General features: G+C 39.1%; 2 protein-coding genes across 3 annotated transcripts in view; both read right to left on the reverse strand.

The window, feature by feature from the left end:
• Nucleotides 1–17,486, reverse strand: part of ITGA1 (integrin subunit alpha 1) — a 160,973-nt gene extending 143,487 nt beyond the window's left edge. For both annotated transcript variants that reach the window (XM_040630446.1, XM_040630445.1), the window contains exon 1: nucleotides 16,823–17,486. In XM_040630446.1, coding sequence (XP_040486380.1) covers nucleotides 16,823–16,883 — 61 coding nt within the window. In that variant the 5' untranslated portion in view covers nucleotides 16,884–17,486. The remainder of the gene's footprint in view (nucleotides 1–16,822) is intronic.
• PELO (pelota mRNA surveillance and ribosome rescue factor) lies at nucleotides 2,859–4,813 on the reverse strand. Its single transcript, XM_008692556.2, has 2 exons — nucleotides 3,756–4,813; nucleotides 2,859–3,469 (listed from the first exon to the last, which is right to left on the reverse strand). The coding sequence occupies exons 1-2, from the start codon at nucleotides 4,479–4,481 to the stop codon at nucleotides 3,038–3,040; spliced, it is 1,158 nt and encodes a 385-aa protein (XP_008690778.1). The 5' UTR covers nucleotides 4,482–4,813; the 3' UTR covers nucleotides 2,859–3,037.
• Nucleotides 17,487–17,806: the final 320 nt, after the last annotated feature.

Raw genomic sequence — 17,806 nt, forward strand, 5'->3', positions numbered from 1 at the left:
CAGCTTTTACTTTGGCGAATTCACATATATACCATTCATCTGTGTACTTTTATTTTTAGCAATGAAGGAAATTTCAGTTCCAGAATATATGAACTGCAGAAACTGTGACTCACTTCTGTTAAAGATAATTTGAAGTTAAGAGAACTGGTCACAGGGATTAAAAAAGGAAAATAAAGTTAACGACATAAAATAGGCAGAGATAAAGGAAAATTAGCTTTACAAAGCTACTGTAGTGGCATCTGGGGGGAAAAAGATCCAACTTGTATACAAGAGAGAAATGAAAATGAAATCTAGAATCAACAATCCAGACATAAAGCTAGCAAAATATTTAACATATAAATGGGGGACCAGTTGCAAATCTTTGTTTTCAAGTACCAGATGGTAAATGATGGTAAATGGAAATTTATAGTACAACATTGCCTTGAGAGGTGTTTCCATTTGTAACCAAATGGTTCCTTACTAATGAATAGCAGTTGTATTAGACATTCATATTAGTGAATTAGACTACTGAACATGATTTCCAAAGACTTATGGTTCATTTTGCTTTTTAGAAAATAGTAAAAAAAAAAAAAATGTAATTTTAAAATTTTATATGTTATCACTATTTTGGTATTTCACCCTATACATGTATGATTTATACTCTTGACAATGGTACAGAATGTAACTTTTTTTTTTTTTTTTAGAGGGGGGATGAGAGGGAGAGGGACAGAGAAAATCTTAACCACGCTCCATGCCCAGTTCAGGGTTCCATCTTACAACCTGAGCTGAAATCAAGAGATGGATGCTTAACTGACTGAGGCACCCAGGCGCCCCCAGAACGTAACTTTTTAAAAACAGGAATTCTTGAAGATATTTTAAGTACTTTATAGACAAAAAAAATACACTTTTATTTTGAGAAGTTTTATAGATTCCAGTTTCTAATAATCTCTCAGGATCTTGGTCCATAGTCTGCTTGTGATCCATTGACCACAATTTTGAATAGCAAGGCCTGAATCAGTGATTTTAAGTCTTGATACCTAATGGAATCACCTGGAGAGCTATAAAGAACCATTTCTAGGAATGAAAGGTTACTGAGTCTGGGATCCAGTCTGGGTAGTGAGTTTCAAAACCTCCCAAGTTCAGGCTAACAGCTAAATTTGAGAACCCATGACCTAAAATGTACTGGTCAAATTTATGGGGAAGTTTTATTTCTCCTTATTTCCAATACAGTAACTAACAGAGCTAGGAATAACCAGTACTGCACAGATTACGAGAGTAATATATGCCCCAAGTCTCCAAATTCTTACTGATAAGTCATTATCAATCAGGTTCTAATGTTAAGAATCTTAGCAGTTTCATTTCTATACTCCTACCAAATGATTTAATAACATGCTTTTCACAGTATTTTAAATATCCATGGTCTTATAATAAAATGACAACCTAAATTATTTTTAGATTAGGAAGTAGATATGTAAAAATGTGATTTTAAAGTATATGAAAGTGTCTATTTCTAATTACAGATTAAAATAAACTCAGATTAGTTAGAAGTTTATAAAAATAGTAATCCCCAGACCTGGCACTTTTCCCAGAAGAAAAGCCCAGACACAGAAAGGACAAGCAAAAGTTTACTTAGGATCTGTATTTGAAGTAGGTACCAATGTGTTACAAACTGAATTACCACTCTTCCCTCATAATGCCTTTCCTACTTATTTTGCTAAATTGAGGTTTGTAAAAAGTCAGGATGCAATTCCAGTCCAAGAATCGCTAACTCTTAAAATGCACATCCAAAATACTTAATGAAAATATTTAAAACTCTCAGGTATTAGCAGAAACTCCCTCACTACAGTAAACAGTACTGGAGTTTAAGTCAACTACCACATACTACTAATGAGGTGATTTAATCAAACTTTCTGAACAGGCCTTCTCACCCCCTAAAATAGGATGTAGAGTCCAATAAGAATGTGCAAGCACAGACTACCGCCACATAGAAATATAAGATAGTACTACATATATTTAGGATAAGCCAAATAAATACATAAATAGTGTGGCAGTAAAAAGAAATGGGGCCCAAAGTAGGGACTACTTTCAGCTTTAGCACTGATTAGCCACATGACGAGCAAATCACATACCTTAACTGCATTTTAAAAATAAAGGAACCTCAAATAGTTTATCTCGAGAATCCCTCGCAGATCAAAATTCTATGATGCAAAAATAACTGATTAAGCAGTTCTCCGAAACAAGTATGATTAATTGTAAAAACAAAACAAAACAACTACCCACCAAGAGTTTACTTGTAACATGATTAACAAGTCTCTTAAGAAAGATATCATTTTAGGGGCGCCTGGGTGGCACAGCGGTTAAGAGTCTGCCTTCGGCTCAGGGCGTGATCCCGGCGTTATGGGATCGAGCCCCATATCAGGCTCCTCCGCTAGGAGCCTGCTTCTTCCTTTTCCACTCCCCCTGCTTGTGTTCCCTCTCTCGCTGGCTGTCTCTATCTCTGTCAAATAAATAAATAAAATCTTCAAAAAAAAAAAATACCATTTTAAATTTGTCTTCTAGAAAAGTCTACAAATTATTTGGCCATCACTTAAAACAGCAAATTTAAAAGAAAAAAAAAGTGTAGAGGAAATGGAGGAAAGGGATCATTAAACACAGTGCAACACTATGCAGAATTAAAATAAACAATGTAAACTGAGGATAATGAAATATTAAATGGCTTTTCCTAAGGAAAACTTATTTCAAAGTATGACATTTGGGATTTTATGATCTAAAAGAATATATAGGCATTCTTATATATACAAAATGTTTTTAAATACTGCAAATAACTCATAATTTCTACATAAATTATCCTAATTAATAAAGATGGTAGTACATGGAGATTATTTCCTTTTAATTTATTGTTTACTTTGAACACATGTCCTGCCAATCACAAAATACCTATGACCAAATACATGAGAACTCCCTATAAGAATCACAAAGTGCCTTGCAGCTTTCTGTCAGGATGCTAAGAAACTGTAACAATGGAGACACAGCTTGTCTCAATTACAAGGTCCAATCATTAATCTTCTTCAGAACTGGAATCATCCTCTTGGTCAGAGAGTTCAGGGACAGGGAAGCGGAGAATAGCAGCTACTCCAGTCAACTGACTGAGCTGTTCCCCTGATACATGAAGACTAGAGAATATCCTAACTGTGCCTGCATTCTCTTTCACACTGTCCACCAGCTTCACATACCGGCTTCGTGTGGCGACATCCTGGTGCCTGAAAAGCTCATCGCTGATGAGCAATGTGTCAATTGCCATAGCCTCATTGGCCTTCTCCACCTGCTTGAGTCCATAAAAAGCTCGGTCAGGTTCATGTTGTAACATTTTATAGAAGTCATCCAAGGCTTTTACTTCCCCAGCAGCTTTAGTGTCTGAAAGGCGGCTAGCTACAGAAGGGTCACAAAGGGCCTCTTTCAGGGAGTACTTGTGTCCAGAGGAGGCATGTACCTAGAATCATAATTATGAAAGTCAGACAACAGAATCTCTTAAGAGTACCCATCAATCAGTCTGCAATGACCAAAAGCCAAAAGCACAAATAAGGCTTTATATGTTTGAGGACTTAAGCAAAGTTTACTATGTAAACAGGCTATTTAACAACTCTCTTTTTCATTTCATTCTCACTTACAATCACAGTCCAGTAAACACTTTCTCCTCTTGTACGGTTCTAAAACTTAAGAGTAGTTTACACAACTCCCTCTGCCCATTCTTAATTATCCTTGGATAAGACTTTTACCTGGAGAAACTTGGACCGGTTTTCCAAGAGCACTTTGTTGTCGGTCTTCACTGCTTGTTGAAACATGTAGTCGCAGAACTGCTCCCTCACAAATCCCGGGCTGGCCACCAGGATGCACTTCACAACATCAAAGTTTATGTGGCGCTGGATAGCCTGGACCACCTGTTCATAGAACCGCTCCAAAGCCCGGTCATGTTGGGAACAGTTGCCTTTCCGTTTCCTAGGGATGTTCACCTCCACCTTGGCCCGAGTGAGGGTCATGCTGGGAGTGACTAAGCAGATATGGGCGAGGCCTTCCTGCATGACCACAGCCGCCACATCTGCACTCCAGGCTGGGTCACAGGCCTGTTCGATGCGCTCCAGAACCACACTGTCCCATTGTTTCTTGGCCAGGGTGAACTGGCGGTTGGGCTCCAGCTCGATGGTGTGGTAAGCCCCCATCTTGACATACTCATTCTCTTGGATGTTGGTCCCCTTAACCCGCAGCTGGCAGGCTTGAGAGTCAAAATCGATGGCCTCTACGCAGAGAGTGAGAGTAGTGCGGACCCGGTTGCTTCCTACGCTGCCCGTGGAGGACTCGGTCTGTACCTTGCGGATGGTGGAGGCACGCAAGCTGTCGCCCACCTGCACTAGATTGTAGGTGTGCCACATATCCTCAGGTTCTTCGGGGACTAGGGTCACCTGGCCCGCATTGTCTTTCTCAATGTCCTTCCTCACGAGCTTCATGACCTCGGCGGGAGTTCACAGGCCGAAAAAGAGGAAACGAGAGGGTCCCTAATGGGAAAGGGACAGGGAGGGGAAAGGGAGTGTAGGCCGGGAAGGGGGCGGGGTCCGATTCCTAACAAGCACTTGCCTGGCAGGAAATACTCTAGCTCCGACTCAAGCGGCCGAAGGGAACACTTACTCTAGCCCTTCTTTTCTTAGTCTCCCGCCACACCGCGCCACACCCGCGCGAGAGACACAGCAGCAAACACAGTCTTCTCCGACATTCCAGCCGCCAGCACAGACCCGGTGGCTGATGCAATGAGGGCGCATGCTCAGCCCGCGTTCCGCCTCTCGGCGCACGTTTTACGTCCCCAAAGAGGAGGCGGAGTCGCAGTTTGCGAGGGCGCAGGCGCACTAAGCGCGAGGTGCGTCCGGAGAGTAAACCGAGAGGGAAGTGCTCGGAATCTTCGGTGGCGAGTCATTTATTTTAATGCTGAATTTAGACTTCCTAAGTTTTCTCTTCCAAAGCTGTTTGTGCAGAATCTGGGGAGTATGTGAGTGCAAAATTTTTTTTCCAGCTGCGTGAAATTGCCACTGTATACCTTCTCTGCCCCGGGTAAATCCAAATTTAAAACTTAAAGTAAAAGGAATTCTCAAAAGTGCAGACTTGGCCCCAAAGTTCTAAACTGTGCTTGCCTTATTAGCATTCAAACACTGCACGCCTGTCGGAGTTGGTATTTCCAGAAGCGGTTTCTAGGAACTGTCTGGGCTCAGAGCAAAGTGCCCAGCTGTTTTCTGCGCTTAGTTACCGTGTCTGCACGATCTGACCATCCCAGATGTTAAAGCACTGACCCCAGAGAGAGAAGAAACCATCTGTGGAATTTACCCCTGGGTGGACTTCTCAGTTACGGGCCCTAATGTCCTGGGAATCCCGGAATCCAAAATTGGCAGTCCCCGCTTTAGGCAGCGCAGTAGCCTGTGAAATGTTTAGGTTGGGGGTTGGGTCGCAAAAATTTAGGGCCAGATCTTCACTGCCTAAATTGAGCTGAGGATATTGGAAGTGGAGAAAATCTGATCTACTACGACCAACCCTACTGAAGGGCTACAAAATTGACTTTAAAGAAAATCCTTAAGTCACTTAGCATTTTTATGGTGGTGGGGGGTTAAGAAGTGAGGATTGCCTCTTAACAAGATCAGTGAATAGAAAAAGACCACCAGAGTTTCCTTGAGAGTTAGGATGAGATGGAGAGGGGCGCCTGGGTGGCTCAGTGGGTTAAGCATCTGACTTCAGCTCAGGTCATAAGCTCTAGCGTCCTGGGATTGAGACCCTACAGGCTCCACGCTCAACGGGGAGTCTGCTTCTCCCTCTCCCACCGCTCCTGGTCGCGATTTAGATCTCTCGCTCTCTCTCAAATAAATAAAATCTCAAAACAACAACAACAAAACAAAAACACCCCCCCCCCCAAACACAGGGGAACAGAGAAGTCCTACCCACATACCTTCTCAATTCTCTTTCTCTTTTGTGTATGGCACTGAAAGGGAATCTTAACACCTCGAACTGACGAGACCAGAATGAAAAGGAGGAATCTGACTTTGGCACAAGTCTTGATACTGACGTCTCAGTTATCTTCCTCAGAGATTCTGGGGGGACACAAAAATCCCTTCTAAAGCTCTAGTACAAATTAGAGCCACTGTATGTTTTGTGGCTTTTCCTTTCCCTCTCTACCTCCTTTTCCTCTTCTTCTACACCTTCCTGTCATACTGAGTGCCCTCATAAAGTGTCTAACTCAGACTGCCTTCTTCCACTTCCAAGAAAACCCAGCAACTTTGAGTAAGGAACTGATTGCACTGAAGTGTGAAGATGGCTTGCCTCTCCAAAGGACATTTCCTAACTGGGAGAGAGAAATACTTTGAGTTGCTCCTTGATCACCTTTCTAAGTAGAATTTACTTCTCTCCAAAGTCTGACAAAGATTAAAAACCACAGAATCACAGTGGCAGGCAGACAGTAGGATCTTAAGAAGTGTTAAGTTTTTCTTGAAGAGCTATGGTTTATTGAATATTCACCAGGTACTCTCCTATACTCTTCTAATTCTCTTCTGTAAATATTTGTTATCCTTACTTTGTAGATTAAGAAAATGAATAACAGAAAAATAACTGTATTGAAAATCACATAACCAGCTTTTAAATTCAGACCTGCTTAACTCTACACCCCCCTCCTCTGTTCAGTGCTACAGACTATATTATAGATGCTCAAAATCATCTCTGCAGCCACAAATTATGTGCTGTCATCCCCTGCCACTTCCCCTAAAGACACCTTTACTAGTTAAAGACCCACAGTTTAGGAACCAACTGAGAGCATCTGAAAGGCACCAGACACTTCCTTGTTTTTATTACTTTTAAAAATCTTTGTATTCATCCATTCAACATAGTTTTCCTTCTGCCCAGCCTAAGTCACCATTATAAACCCTGAGAAAAATCTAATACTCTATTTTAGAAAAATATGCATATATTTCTACATTTAAAACCTGTGGGAAACCCACATTGACTGTTAATTCTGTGGTTCTTTTAAAAATTTTTATTTAAATTATGGGCCAAACTACTTTGGGCTGTCTTTTTATTTTTTATTTTTATTTTTTTTTTATTTATTTGACAGAGAGATAGCACAAGCAGGCAGAGTGGCAGGCAGAGGGAGAGGGAGAAGCAAACTCCCTGCTGAGCAGAGAGCCCACCCTGATGTGGGACTCTATCCCAGGATTCTGCGATCATGACCTGAGCTGAAGGCAGACGCTTAACCAACTGAGCCACCCAGGTGCCCCATGGATTGTTTTTTTAAACATAAATGTGCTTCAGTGATTGAACATACTACAAAGTTTTTCATAGAATCATTTGATCTGAAATGGAACTATTTTTTAGTAACTGGAACTTACTGTTGAATGATCAGATGTTTTCTCCCAGATTTTTGTGTGGAAATATTTCCAGACTAATTACATTTTTATTTTGAGTTAGAGTTCTCATTCCCTACTAATTAAAATCCAATTCCCTAGCATTCAAAGCCTTCATGATTTGGTCTTACAAGCTTTATTTTCCACTTGCCCCCTCCAGCAACCTGTATTCCACAGGAGTAATCTTTGTTTCCCATACATCCTGGGAACTGTCTACTTGCTGCCCTTAACTCATGCTGTTCTATTTAAAATGTCACTACCTCTCACTCCTGTCTCCATAAATTCTACTTCTTTTTAAGCACCAGCTTAAATGTTATCTCTCATTTGAAGCCATTCATTGTATTAATTGAATTACTTGGCTTTTCTTTCTTATTGAACTCTGAGTGGATTCATCCTGTTATTCCCCCACTGACCCTTGAAAATTCCCTTGCACATAGTAGGCACTTATATATCGATGATAAGCTGAGTGGATCAGATGTAAGGTGTGGCAGCTATGTGAACATTATCACAGACCCTTCTTAAGGCATGATATTGTTATCAGCTATAGTTCACTTAATAATGGTATGTAAAAAGTAATTCCTCTTATTGTAAAACTGCTGTAGTTATAGCAGTATATGACATTTTCATTTTTTACCAAAATACACAAAATCCTGAGGAAAAAACCATGATTTATCTTTGTTACTTTAAATTATAATTTTATATTTACTTATTGGCTTTTTGAAAATAGAAACCTTTACATCAGTAACTTTATATCTATTTTTTCTATTTTATTTGTATTTCTCTAGAATTAAAAGTTTTCAATTTGTTGTTTTTGATATAATTCTAGTGTCTCAAAAAGAAAACTGGGCTAGAAGTCAAATGTCCTGGATTGTAATTCCTACCCTGTCAATTATTTTTACTCTAACTTTTGGCAGCCCTTAGTCTCTTAGAAACTCTGTTTCTTTTACTTAAGAATTGAGGGTATTCAATTCAATAATTAAAACTGTCTTAATTGTAAAGATTATGCTTCAAAAATATTTTTAAAAAGTAAAACACTACTCATAATCTCCCCCTATCACATTTATTTTCAATTTTGCATAGTACCTTTTGAATTTTATTCTTCCTAAGGTCCACTGCAGCGGTAAAAGATCAATACCAAGTTTAATACTGCACAGCAAGAGTCAGCAGACATGAATCATGATTTTTCTAGCTAGATTACAGCAACTTTAGAGAAGCCCCCTAACGTCTGCAAACCTGAATTTTTCATTCTAAATTATATCAGATTATTTGTCCTGCCTCTCTCATTTGATAACCCTTATAAGGGTCTAATGAGATTATGATACTTTGTAAACTGTAGAGTTCTATAAACATGTGAGATACTGTGGTATGTCTCTAAGAACGCCTGACCTGAAGCTAGACAAAGCAAGGGGCAAGGGCTCACTTTAACATGATCATAATTATTCAGCCTTAGAAAAACAACTGGTTCAGTAAAGTTGACTGATGGATAATCTGTTGGATACTATTAATTTATACTAGTATCTCTTCTCCAGGGAAACCTTAGGTCAGCCCTAGTGCATGAGTTCATGTACCTCATTGGTGAACTGGATTACAATACTTCTTCTTATAGTATGTTAGAAATGGTTTGTGCGACAGCAGCAGGGATTATGAGCTCCTGAAGAATGGAAATCTTGTTTGAATACCCTGGGTGTAGAACAGTGAGGGCTGTGTAAATGTTCTTGTTTCTAGTATTTTTTTTCAAGACTTAACTTTCCTGCAACACATACTAATCTTTTCCTTCCTCTGCTTAGAGCACTGTGGAGGCTCCTCCCATCATTGGTTCTTTGCTTGTCTACTGCCTTTTTCAGACTGAGCCTGTCTTTTATTTGTCTGTGTTCCTGAAACCCAGCACAGCAATCGTTATATAAGCGTAGTTATTACATGAAAGGATGCATAATTGTTTGTTCTCCTTTAATGCAGAATTTTTAACTTGTCTATCACTAGCATCTTAAACTTAGGAAAACATTGTTTTATAATGTTACTAAAATTTTAAAAAGATGATTACTCTTAAGGTAAGAGGTTTCTAAAAACCTATTTCAATTTTTGAGATACCCATGCTTGCATAAGAAAATGGTTATTTTAAACACATCTTACTGAGGAAAAGATCTTAAAATGTTGTAAATAATGTATAGTGACAGTTTTATTATGCCTGTTTAGAAAATGTTCTTTGCAGAATAAGCCAGAGCTCTGATAATGAATATCTAGTAATAAATGCAATCATTTATGTAAAGAGAATGTGCCAAACTCAGATTGTTCAGAGATGCCCATGTGACCTCCACAAGCAAAGCTAAGTGGACAGCTGGGAGAAGTATTCAGCTAATTCTGGCAAAGGGGAAAAGGGAAAAGGGTAAGTTTTTTTTTTTTTTGAAGGAATTTGACTCAGTACACTTAAGTTTCTGTGATGATAACATTTGTAATTGTCACAAAACAATATAAAACCTCCTACCAAATAAAATCTTATCAACAAAAGCATGTATGAGTGGTGTGTTTCTGTTTGTGTGTTTCCCCATACAGGATCATTTTACCAATAATACCACAATAAAATGTATAATTTTAAGGACTGATCAATACCCATGTGTTTTCAAGCTTTAGTATTAAAGTTAAAATTATAGATACAAAAATAGTTTTGAAAGTATACTGTAATTTGAATTTATATAATAAATATAGGATTTATAATAAAATATGGAGTCCATTCATCTTAATCATTTGATACTTCTAATGTGATTTAGGTACCCTATTCAAATTTAAAAATCTGCATTTATTTATTTCAGCAGATCTCATATAATTGATATAAAAAGATGTGTTGTCACTTCTTTTAATATTTGAATTATTTGGATTACAAACAATTTTTAAAATTAGTATTTCACTTTTATAAAGATCTACTGTTTGGATAAAACAATAATAGTGTTTTAATACAAGTAACTTTTTTTTTAAAGATTTTATTTATTTATTCAACAGAGATAGTGACAGCCAGCGTAGAGAGGGAACATACAGGGGGGAGTGAGAGGAAGAAGTAGGCTCATAGCAGAGGAGCCTGATTGATCTCAAACGCGGGACTCGGCACCTGAGCAAAGGCAGATGCTTAACCGCTGTGCCACCCAGGCGCCCCTGCACATAAAGTGAATTCTTAATACCAACCAGTGCATATATTTTAATCTCCTTTTAAGACTTAGTTGACTTTTTAATCTTCCTTTGAAATTACAGAAGACCCTAGATAAAAATTAGGTCCCTTCATATGTGTATAAAGAATTCAGCACTCAATCACCATTTATGACAGAAATTTAGGGCTTGCCAAAACTAGTCACTAATCCTATGCAACTGGAACATTTTTGATTACTTTATTGTCATGTTTCTCCTGAGGCAGAGTATTCAGATGAAGCTCATTTTTGGGATTTGGTGAGGCTGCTGATGACAGAGGAGCAATTATCCCCTACATCAGATAGAAAAAAACTAAGAAGAGGAACAAGGTTCATATCATTGTATCTTAGGCATGTTTCATTTGTATCCAGGAATATGTTTGAAATTTTATGATGCAATTTTTAAAAATACAAAGAAATGTGATAGGAAATTACTATGTAGATTTACTGTATGTTTGTAATTTTCAGATGCACATTTTCCCACCTTTCAACATCTCTGAAACTAGGAGGTATCTAACAGTCTAACAATTGTAATTGGATTGGCAGCATTTTTTTTCTTAGTAGTGAATAAAATAATGATACATTATTCAATTTTCAATTGATGGTGTCTTTTGTTCAATTAGATATAAATATGGGGATATATATATATATATATATTTTTTTTTTTTTCCAGGTCAGGATACAGTTAGAAGAGACAATCTGATCTCTTAAGTATTTATGAGTTTGTCTTTAGTCTATCTTTTGAGATTCATTCAATAACAAATTTTCAAGTGGCTATTATTCTTAGATGCTAAGGATAATAAACTCTATCCTCAGAGAGCATATAGCAAGCTGGGAAGACAGATATGTAATTAACCGTTTCATGTGTTTTAGTATAGAAGCAAAGATGCTAGGGACTTACATGTTTCTGGGGGAGGAGGACCAATTTACCCCAGTGGGTTTCTTGGAAATGACGTTCATGTGGAGACTTGAAGTAAGCAAGCAGTGTGAGCAACTGCTTATGCAAAGGCCTGGAGACCTCAGAGGAGCTGGCACAACAAAAGAGCTAAAAGAAGCTCAATAATCTTGACGGGAATATATTCAGCTCATTTACATCTCTTGATACTCTCCGTACTTGCTTTGAGAGTGAATACAATTCTCCAGTCATAGACCATTCCAGATAGGCAATGTATTTTGATTTTAGCATTGTGGCAATAATTCCAAATATCTCAATTTTTTAACATGAAATCAAAAACACTATTTTGTGTTTCATAAACAGAAAGATTGTGTAGGTAAAGAATACCATTTTGATCCCTAATTTTCTGAATATGTTTTACTACTTTACAAAATATTTTAAGGGGCATGAGAAAATCCAGTAAGTTCTAAATCTAACGGGAAGTTTCTTAGGTTGGAGGTGGAAGAACAAAGGCAGAGGAGCATCCATCTAAGGACGTAAAATCAACAGTTATAAGCTGTGGCCCAAGAGTTTATGCATCAAAGCAGCATCACAACAGCAGGGAAGAAAAATAGGTAAACTAGTTAAACATATATTCATTGCTACTCTCAATGCCTATTTATTAAACAAACATCCTATGAATTTATTGCTACCTTTATATACATCATAATGACTAAGGAGTTTCATCATCTTCAATAATTCCTGACAGTCCATTGTGTGCCACTGGAGGTCATTTCTTTGTTATGGGTAAGTATCTGATTTCCATATTCAGCCATCACCTCGATGGACCTCATTTTGAATAGGAAATCTTAACTGAAAAAAGTCACAAAGGAAGACACCTTGCTTTTAGGCTAACTAAAAGGTTTCTAGAGGAGAGACATCTAACTCAATTAGGGGTCATTCTATATATTCTTAATAGCCAGAGATAGTAGTCTTATTCGACTTATAATTAATATAGGGTGGGACATCATCTAATTTCATGATATACCTAAAAGTCACAAAAATATCAGACTCACATCATTAATTAGGTCCTTTCCAAAGTTTTTTAGACAGTTATGCTTGGCTTTAACATTCAGAGAGTTGAGCAAGAAGGAAATGGATTTGCATTTTGATAGCTTATATGACATATTATTTCACAGCAGGAGATTTGAGATCAGAGAGTAAGCTGAGCACAGGCTTTGCCATTTACTAGTCCTGGGACTTTGGACAAATTAATCTCTTAGCATTTTGGTTTCTTCATATCTTATATATGGGTAATAGTTCTAAAATTTTCCTTTTTTTGAGATTAAAGTAATACATGCAAAGTTTTTGGTACAAGGCCTCACACATAATATATTCCCAATAAATATGTGCCTTTCAGCATTGTGTTAGTTTTTCTCAGTTATTTTATGTCCTGACCCTATTCCCCAGAAAGTCTAATTCTGCCATTTGGACTTGGCCAATGAGAGTGTTGGGCAAGACATTAGAGGGTGGGAGGAAATGAAGGGGGTATTTACTTCTCCTGCTCCCTCCTGGCTGGGCTTCAATTTTGACTCTAGCTGCATTCCTTTTCTTATGCCCCAGCTCCTGTCCAACAGCCCCTCTCCCATAGCTAGAGTTCACAGTCAACCTGACTCTGCTACCTCCTCAGGCCTAAGAATGGTAATGGCTTCTCTTCCAACTGTTGCTTCAAATGCTTTCTTCTCTATTGTTTGTCCTTAGGTACTCCACCATCTTTTGTCAGTTCTTTAAATGTCTCTGTAAACAGTCCTTTATTAAACTTTCTTTAGTTAAATGCTTTATATGTGTCACTAGTTTTTTGCTGGGACTTTGACATACATAAAATAATAATCTTTGTTGACAAATCATTTTAAAATACTGTTAAAAAGCTAATACAAGACAATTTTTAATCCAGTGGGAAGTTTATTGGGATGGTGGTTTGTTGTCATGACATAAACCCAGCTTTGAAGGCTGGAGAGAGTTCCTTTAGATGGCATCTTTGAAGGCTGGAGAGAATTCATCTAGATGGCAGGGGGTGGTGGGAAGGAAGGGTGGAGTTCTTTTCTAGATATATAAAACAACAAGGTCATACCCACAGTAGCAAAATGAGCATGAGGTTTATGTAGAAAGTAAGGAAATGTGACTGGCTATCATAATGATATGGGAAACAAAGGCAGAATAAAAATTATTAAATTTCCTTACTACCTACATCCCACTGACAAGTCCTTGAAACAGGCCGAGTGACATTTCTCTAGGGACTCAACTGCCTCAATGTTAATACTTTGCTAAGGGCAAAAGGCAATCCTACCCTGAGCAACCCCTCCCTCAGGATCCTGTAAGTCTATTTTAACTTACAAAAATTCCTTTGGAAATTTCCTTTATCTCTAACCACCCCGCAAGATATGTGTCAGCAATCATCACCCAAGCATATGGCCCACCGATATACATTAGTCTCATGACTAAGGTTTTATTAGACGTTAATAAATGACCTTTTCCCAACAATAGCTAGCCCCTCAGGGTCCGGAAACCTTGCTTCCAAAATTCCTTAGAGACTTATGCTATCCTTAACCCCCTCCCAACTTGAAAGTATATAATGGGCCACTCCTCATGACCCCATTGCAGCTCTTTCTGACCACTGGTCCTGTCCCCATGCTTTAATAAAATCACTCTTTTGCACCAAAGATGTCTCAAGAATTCTTCCTTGGCTGTCGGCTTTGTGCTCTAACATCTTTCCTACATCAACGGTAAGTTTACATTTCAGGGTTTTGGTAGGCAGAATAATGGTCTCCCAAAAATGTTCATGTCCAAATGCAAAGAACCTGTGAATACTTTACCTTATATGGCAAAAAGGACTTGGCATATGTGATTAAATCAAGGATCTCAAGACGAAGAGATTATCCTGGATTATCCAAGTGGGTCCAATATAATTAGAAGGATCCTTATTAGAAAGAGGCTATAGGGTCAGAGTCAGAGAAGGAAATGGATGATGAAGCAGAGTCAGAAGGTAAGATTTGAAAATGCTATTCTGCTGGCTTTGAAGATGGAGGATGGAGCCACAAGCTGAGGAATGCAGGGGGCCTCTAGAAGCTAGAAAAGGGTAGAAAATTAATTCTCCCTGATATAGCCTTCAGAAGACAAACAGCTCTGTCCACATTTTGATTTTAGCCCGCTGATACTTCTAACTTACGGGACTGTAACATAATATATTTGTCTTGTTTTAAGCCAATAAAATCTATAGCAATTTGATACAACAGAAATAGGAAACTGATACAGGTATAGTAGTAGAGAGAGGGTGCTGGATTAGGGCAAACCCTGAGTGGTCAGTAGAGAATTTTGGATTTCATCTGAAGAAAATAAAGAACCATGAAAGTGTTTTTGTTTGTTTGTTTTACTAAAAAGACTAAGACATAATGAAAATTACTTATTAAGAAGATAGAGATTCAGATTTGCAACAAGAAAAGCTCTCTATGGTAGTGTGCATGGGCGGGTATAGTGATGAGACCACAGGTTAGGTGTGGATTCTATGAATTGAGGAGCTTCCAGGAAAGCTGACAATATGATGACTGATTGGAAAACCAGCAAAGGAGAGGAAGAAGTCAAATTTCAGATCCTTGTGTTGTGAAATGGGCATAAATATAGCACATATGAGGAACCTATTGATTCTGATGCAACAAATTCTAAATTTTAGTATGATTGAATAATATACACACATATACACACACACAAAGGAATTAAATATTATAATTTAGAAATATCTATGCATTATTCTTTAAGTCCCTTTCTGCATTTAGCAAGGCATATTATCCCAACAATTTCAGAAAACCCACAGTATGCAATTGCAACTGTTTTAGGCATGAGTAAATAAAGTAGTACCTCTATTTTTTTAAGTTTCATTCTTGTCTTTTTAGAGGATGTGCAAACTGCACTTGATCCTTTCTGTACTAGTGAATACTTATTTGGTAAAATGAAAAAGGTACAACTTGAATAGTTAGAAAACTTCAGATTTTATACAACGACAACAAAATGCAAACAACCTCCAAAAAGTTTGAGCTTAAGAGGCATCATAGGTCAAATAAGTGTAAAGGGCAGTGACAGTAGCTGGTAAGTTAAAACATTCACTGGCTGTAAAGCTGTTCAGAAGTTACTACTGTTTGGATTACTGGACACTTCCTGAGTAGTGGAAAATGTTTGGATGAAAAGTCAATAGCTCATAATTAAATCTCTTAATACCACCTCACTACGAAAAAATGTTTTGCTTGCAAATAATCCATTTCTCAGTGATCTTCATAAGACTTAACAATGCTTGGGCATCTAAATCAAGGTAAACTGGCTGGATCACCCCTGTTTTTAATGGAAAAATGCTAAATTAACTCATACCAATAAACATGTCAGCAGTAAAGACACTGAACATTGAATATTGAGGATATGCTAAACCCAACCATTAACCTAACCATTAATCAGGTCACTTTCTTTCACACAAAGCTTCACCAATCTGCGTTTTTCTTTACCATTACAGCTTTTCCCCCTCAGTATCTGATAAAATCTGACCATGGGTCAATCATTTGGAAAATCTTAGAAAATGCTATGATTCAACCTTTTTTGAATTGGATATAACTGCATTTCCAGTGTTTTTTTTTTTTTTAAGTCCCTCCTTAAAAATACCTTTTATGCACAAGTAAACAACACTGTATTTCGCATTTAAAAAAAGTCTGCTCTGTGACTATCCCTTTCTCAATTTCAAAGTGTTCCTCCTCCTTATATAGAAACATCATTTCAGAACAAAAAGCAATTTTGCCTTGCATTCCTTTCCTTCCTCGTTCTGTAGCAGAAAAGATCTTGAATAGTTGACAGCAAGAAAATGCAATAATGCCCATTCTTGAGTAACCTGATGGTAGGAACTTTGCACATGAATCCGGCGCCCTCTAGTTACCTTCCTCCAAAAAAATAAAAAAATAAATTAAATAAATAAATAAATAAATAAAAAGAAGAAAAAGAAAAGGTGGGGGAATGCCATTCAGCAAAGTACCAAAATACAATGTAAAATGTCAAAACAACTTAAAAACTTTAATTGTAAAGCATTTCTACCGTGTAAAGTTTTCAGCACTGTCTCCCTCCTACCATTGCGGGGGAAGGTTTTGAAACACATCAAAACCATATCAAAACCGAAACGCAGACACTCCTTTCTGTACTGGGACCTACACAGACTACCTGGAGCGTCCCAAAGTAACCGGCGCTCCCTCCACCTCTCTGGGCCAGAGCAATCTGTATCTCCCTACCCACAAGTAGCCTGGAGCCCCGCACGCAGATGCTCAGAGAAAAACAGGGTCGCTCACCGGTGAGAAGCCAACAGCAGGCGACAGCGACCCCTGGGCTGGCTTGGCGTCGGGGGGCCATGGCCGGGGTGCCCTCAGAGCCCGGGGTAATCGCTGGATCGGAGGGCAAGACGCGGCAGGACTGGGCACGGGAGCTGCGCGCTCTGGGCCACTCTGCCGCCGCAGGTCTCAGTCTCCGGCCCCGGTCAGTCGCGGCGCCCAGAAGCCGAAGAGTGAATTTCCTGTGTTTTCGACGAATGCCTCTAGGTCCTCTCCACGCTTTTCATATCCCAGACTTACTGCCCCATCGCCCGCCCCTTCGCGCGCTCGGTCTCTGAAATCCCACTGGCAGCCTCCCAGGCTCTGTCCGAGACATGGACAAATAAAGCCAGCTTCGCGGGTTCGTGTTTAGGCTAAAGTCCACGGAGTGCAAAGCAAACCTTAAAGGGACATCTGCCTTTCATTGAGAGGGTGATCCCGCTCTTCGTGCCAGCTCCCTAAGGTGGTAGGAAGGCGGGCGAGGGCTGGACCTTCGGGAGGGTGTCGCCAACCCATGGCCCCGCCTTCACACCCCTTACTTCTCCCTGGGTCTTAGCAGGGAGGGCACTTTCATAGTGCCGGGGCTCCTTGGCCCTTAAGGGGAGGCTGCTTTCTTGGGGTCAAATTGCTGCTTTCTTGGGGTCAAACTGCGCAGAAGGAATTAGACAGTCTCTGAAAGGGAGCACATTGGTATCCCCACCTCCCTCTCCTGCGGACAGTTGAACTTCGCTGTCTGTTGTCTAGCACTGAGAGAGAGAGAGAGATAGAAAGAGAGAGAGAGAGAGAGAGAGAAAGAGAGAGAGAGAGAGAGAGAGAGAGAGAGAGAGTGTGTTGTGCAGAGGGGGCTTCCACTCTGACACGCCCCCACAGAGGGTTTTGCTTTCGCTTATGTAGAGTTTGCTTCGTTTATGGTGATTTGTGGTTAAACGGTGGTTGCAGCTAAACTTTTCTTTGGGAAGACTGTAA

This window comes from Ursus maritimus, unplaced genomic scaffold, assembly GCF_017311325.1.
Source record: "Ursus maritimus isolate PB19 unplaced genomic scaffold, ASM1731132v1 scaffold_15, whole genome shotgun sequence".
Lineage (NCBI taxonomy): Eukaryota > Metazoa > Chordata > Mammalia > Carnivora > Ursidae > Ursus > Ursus maritimus.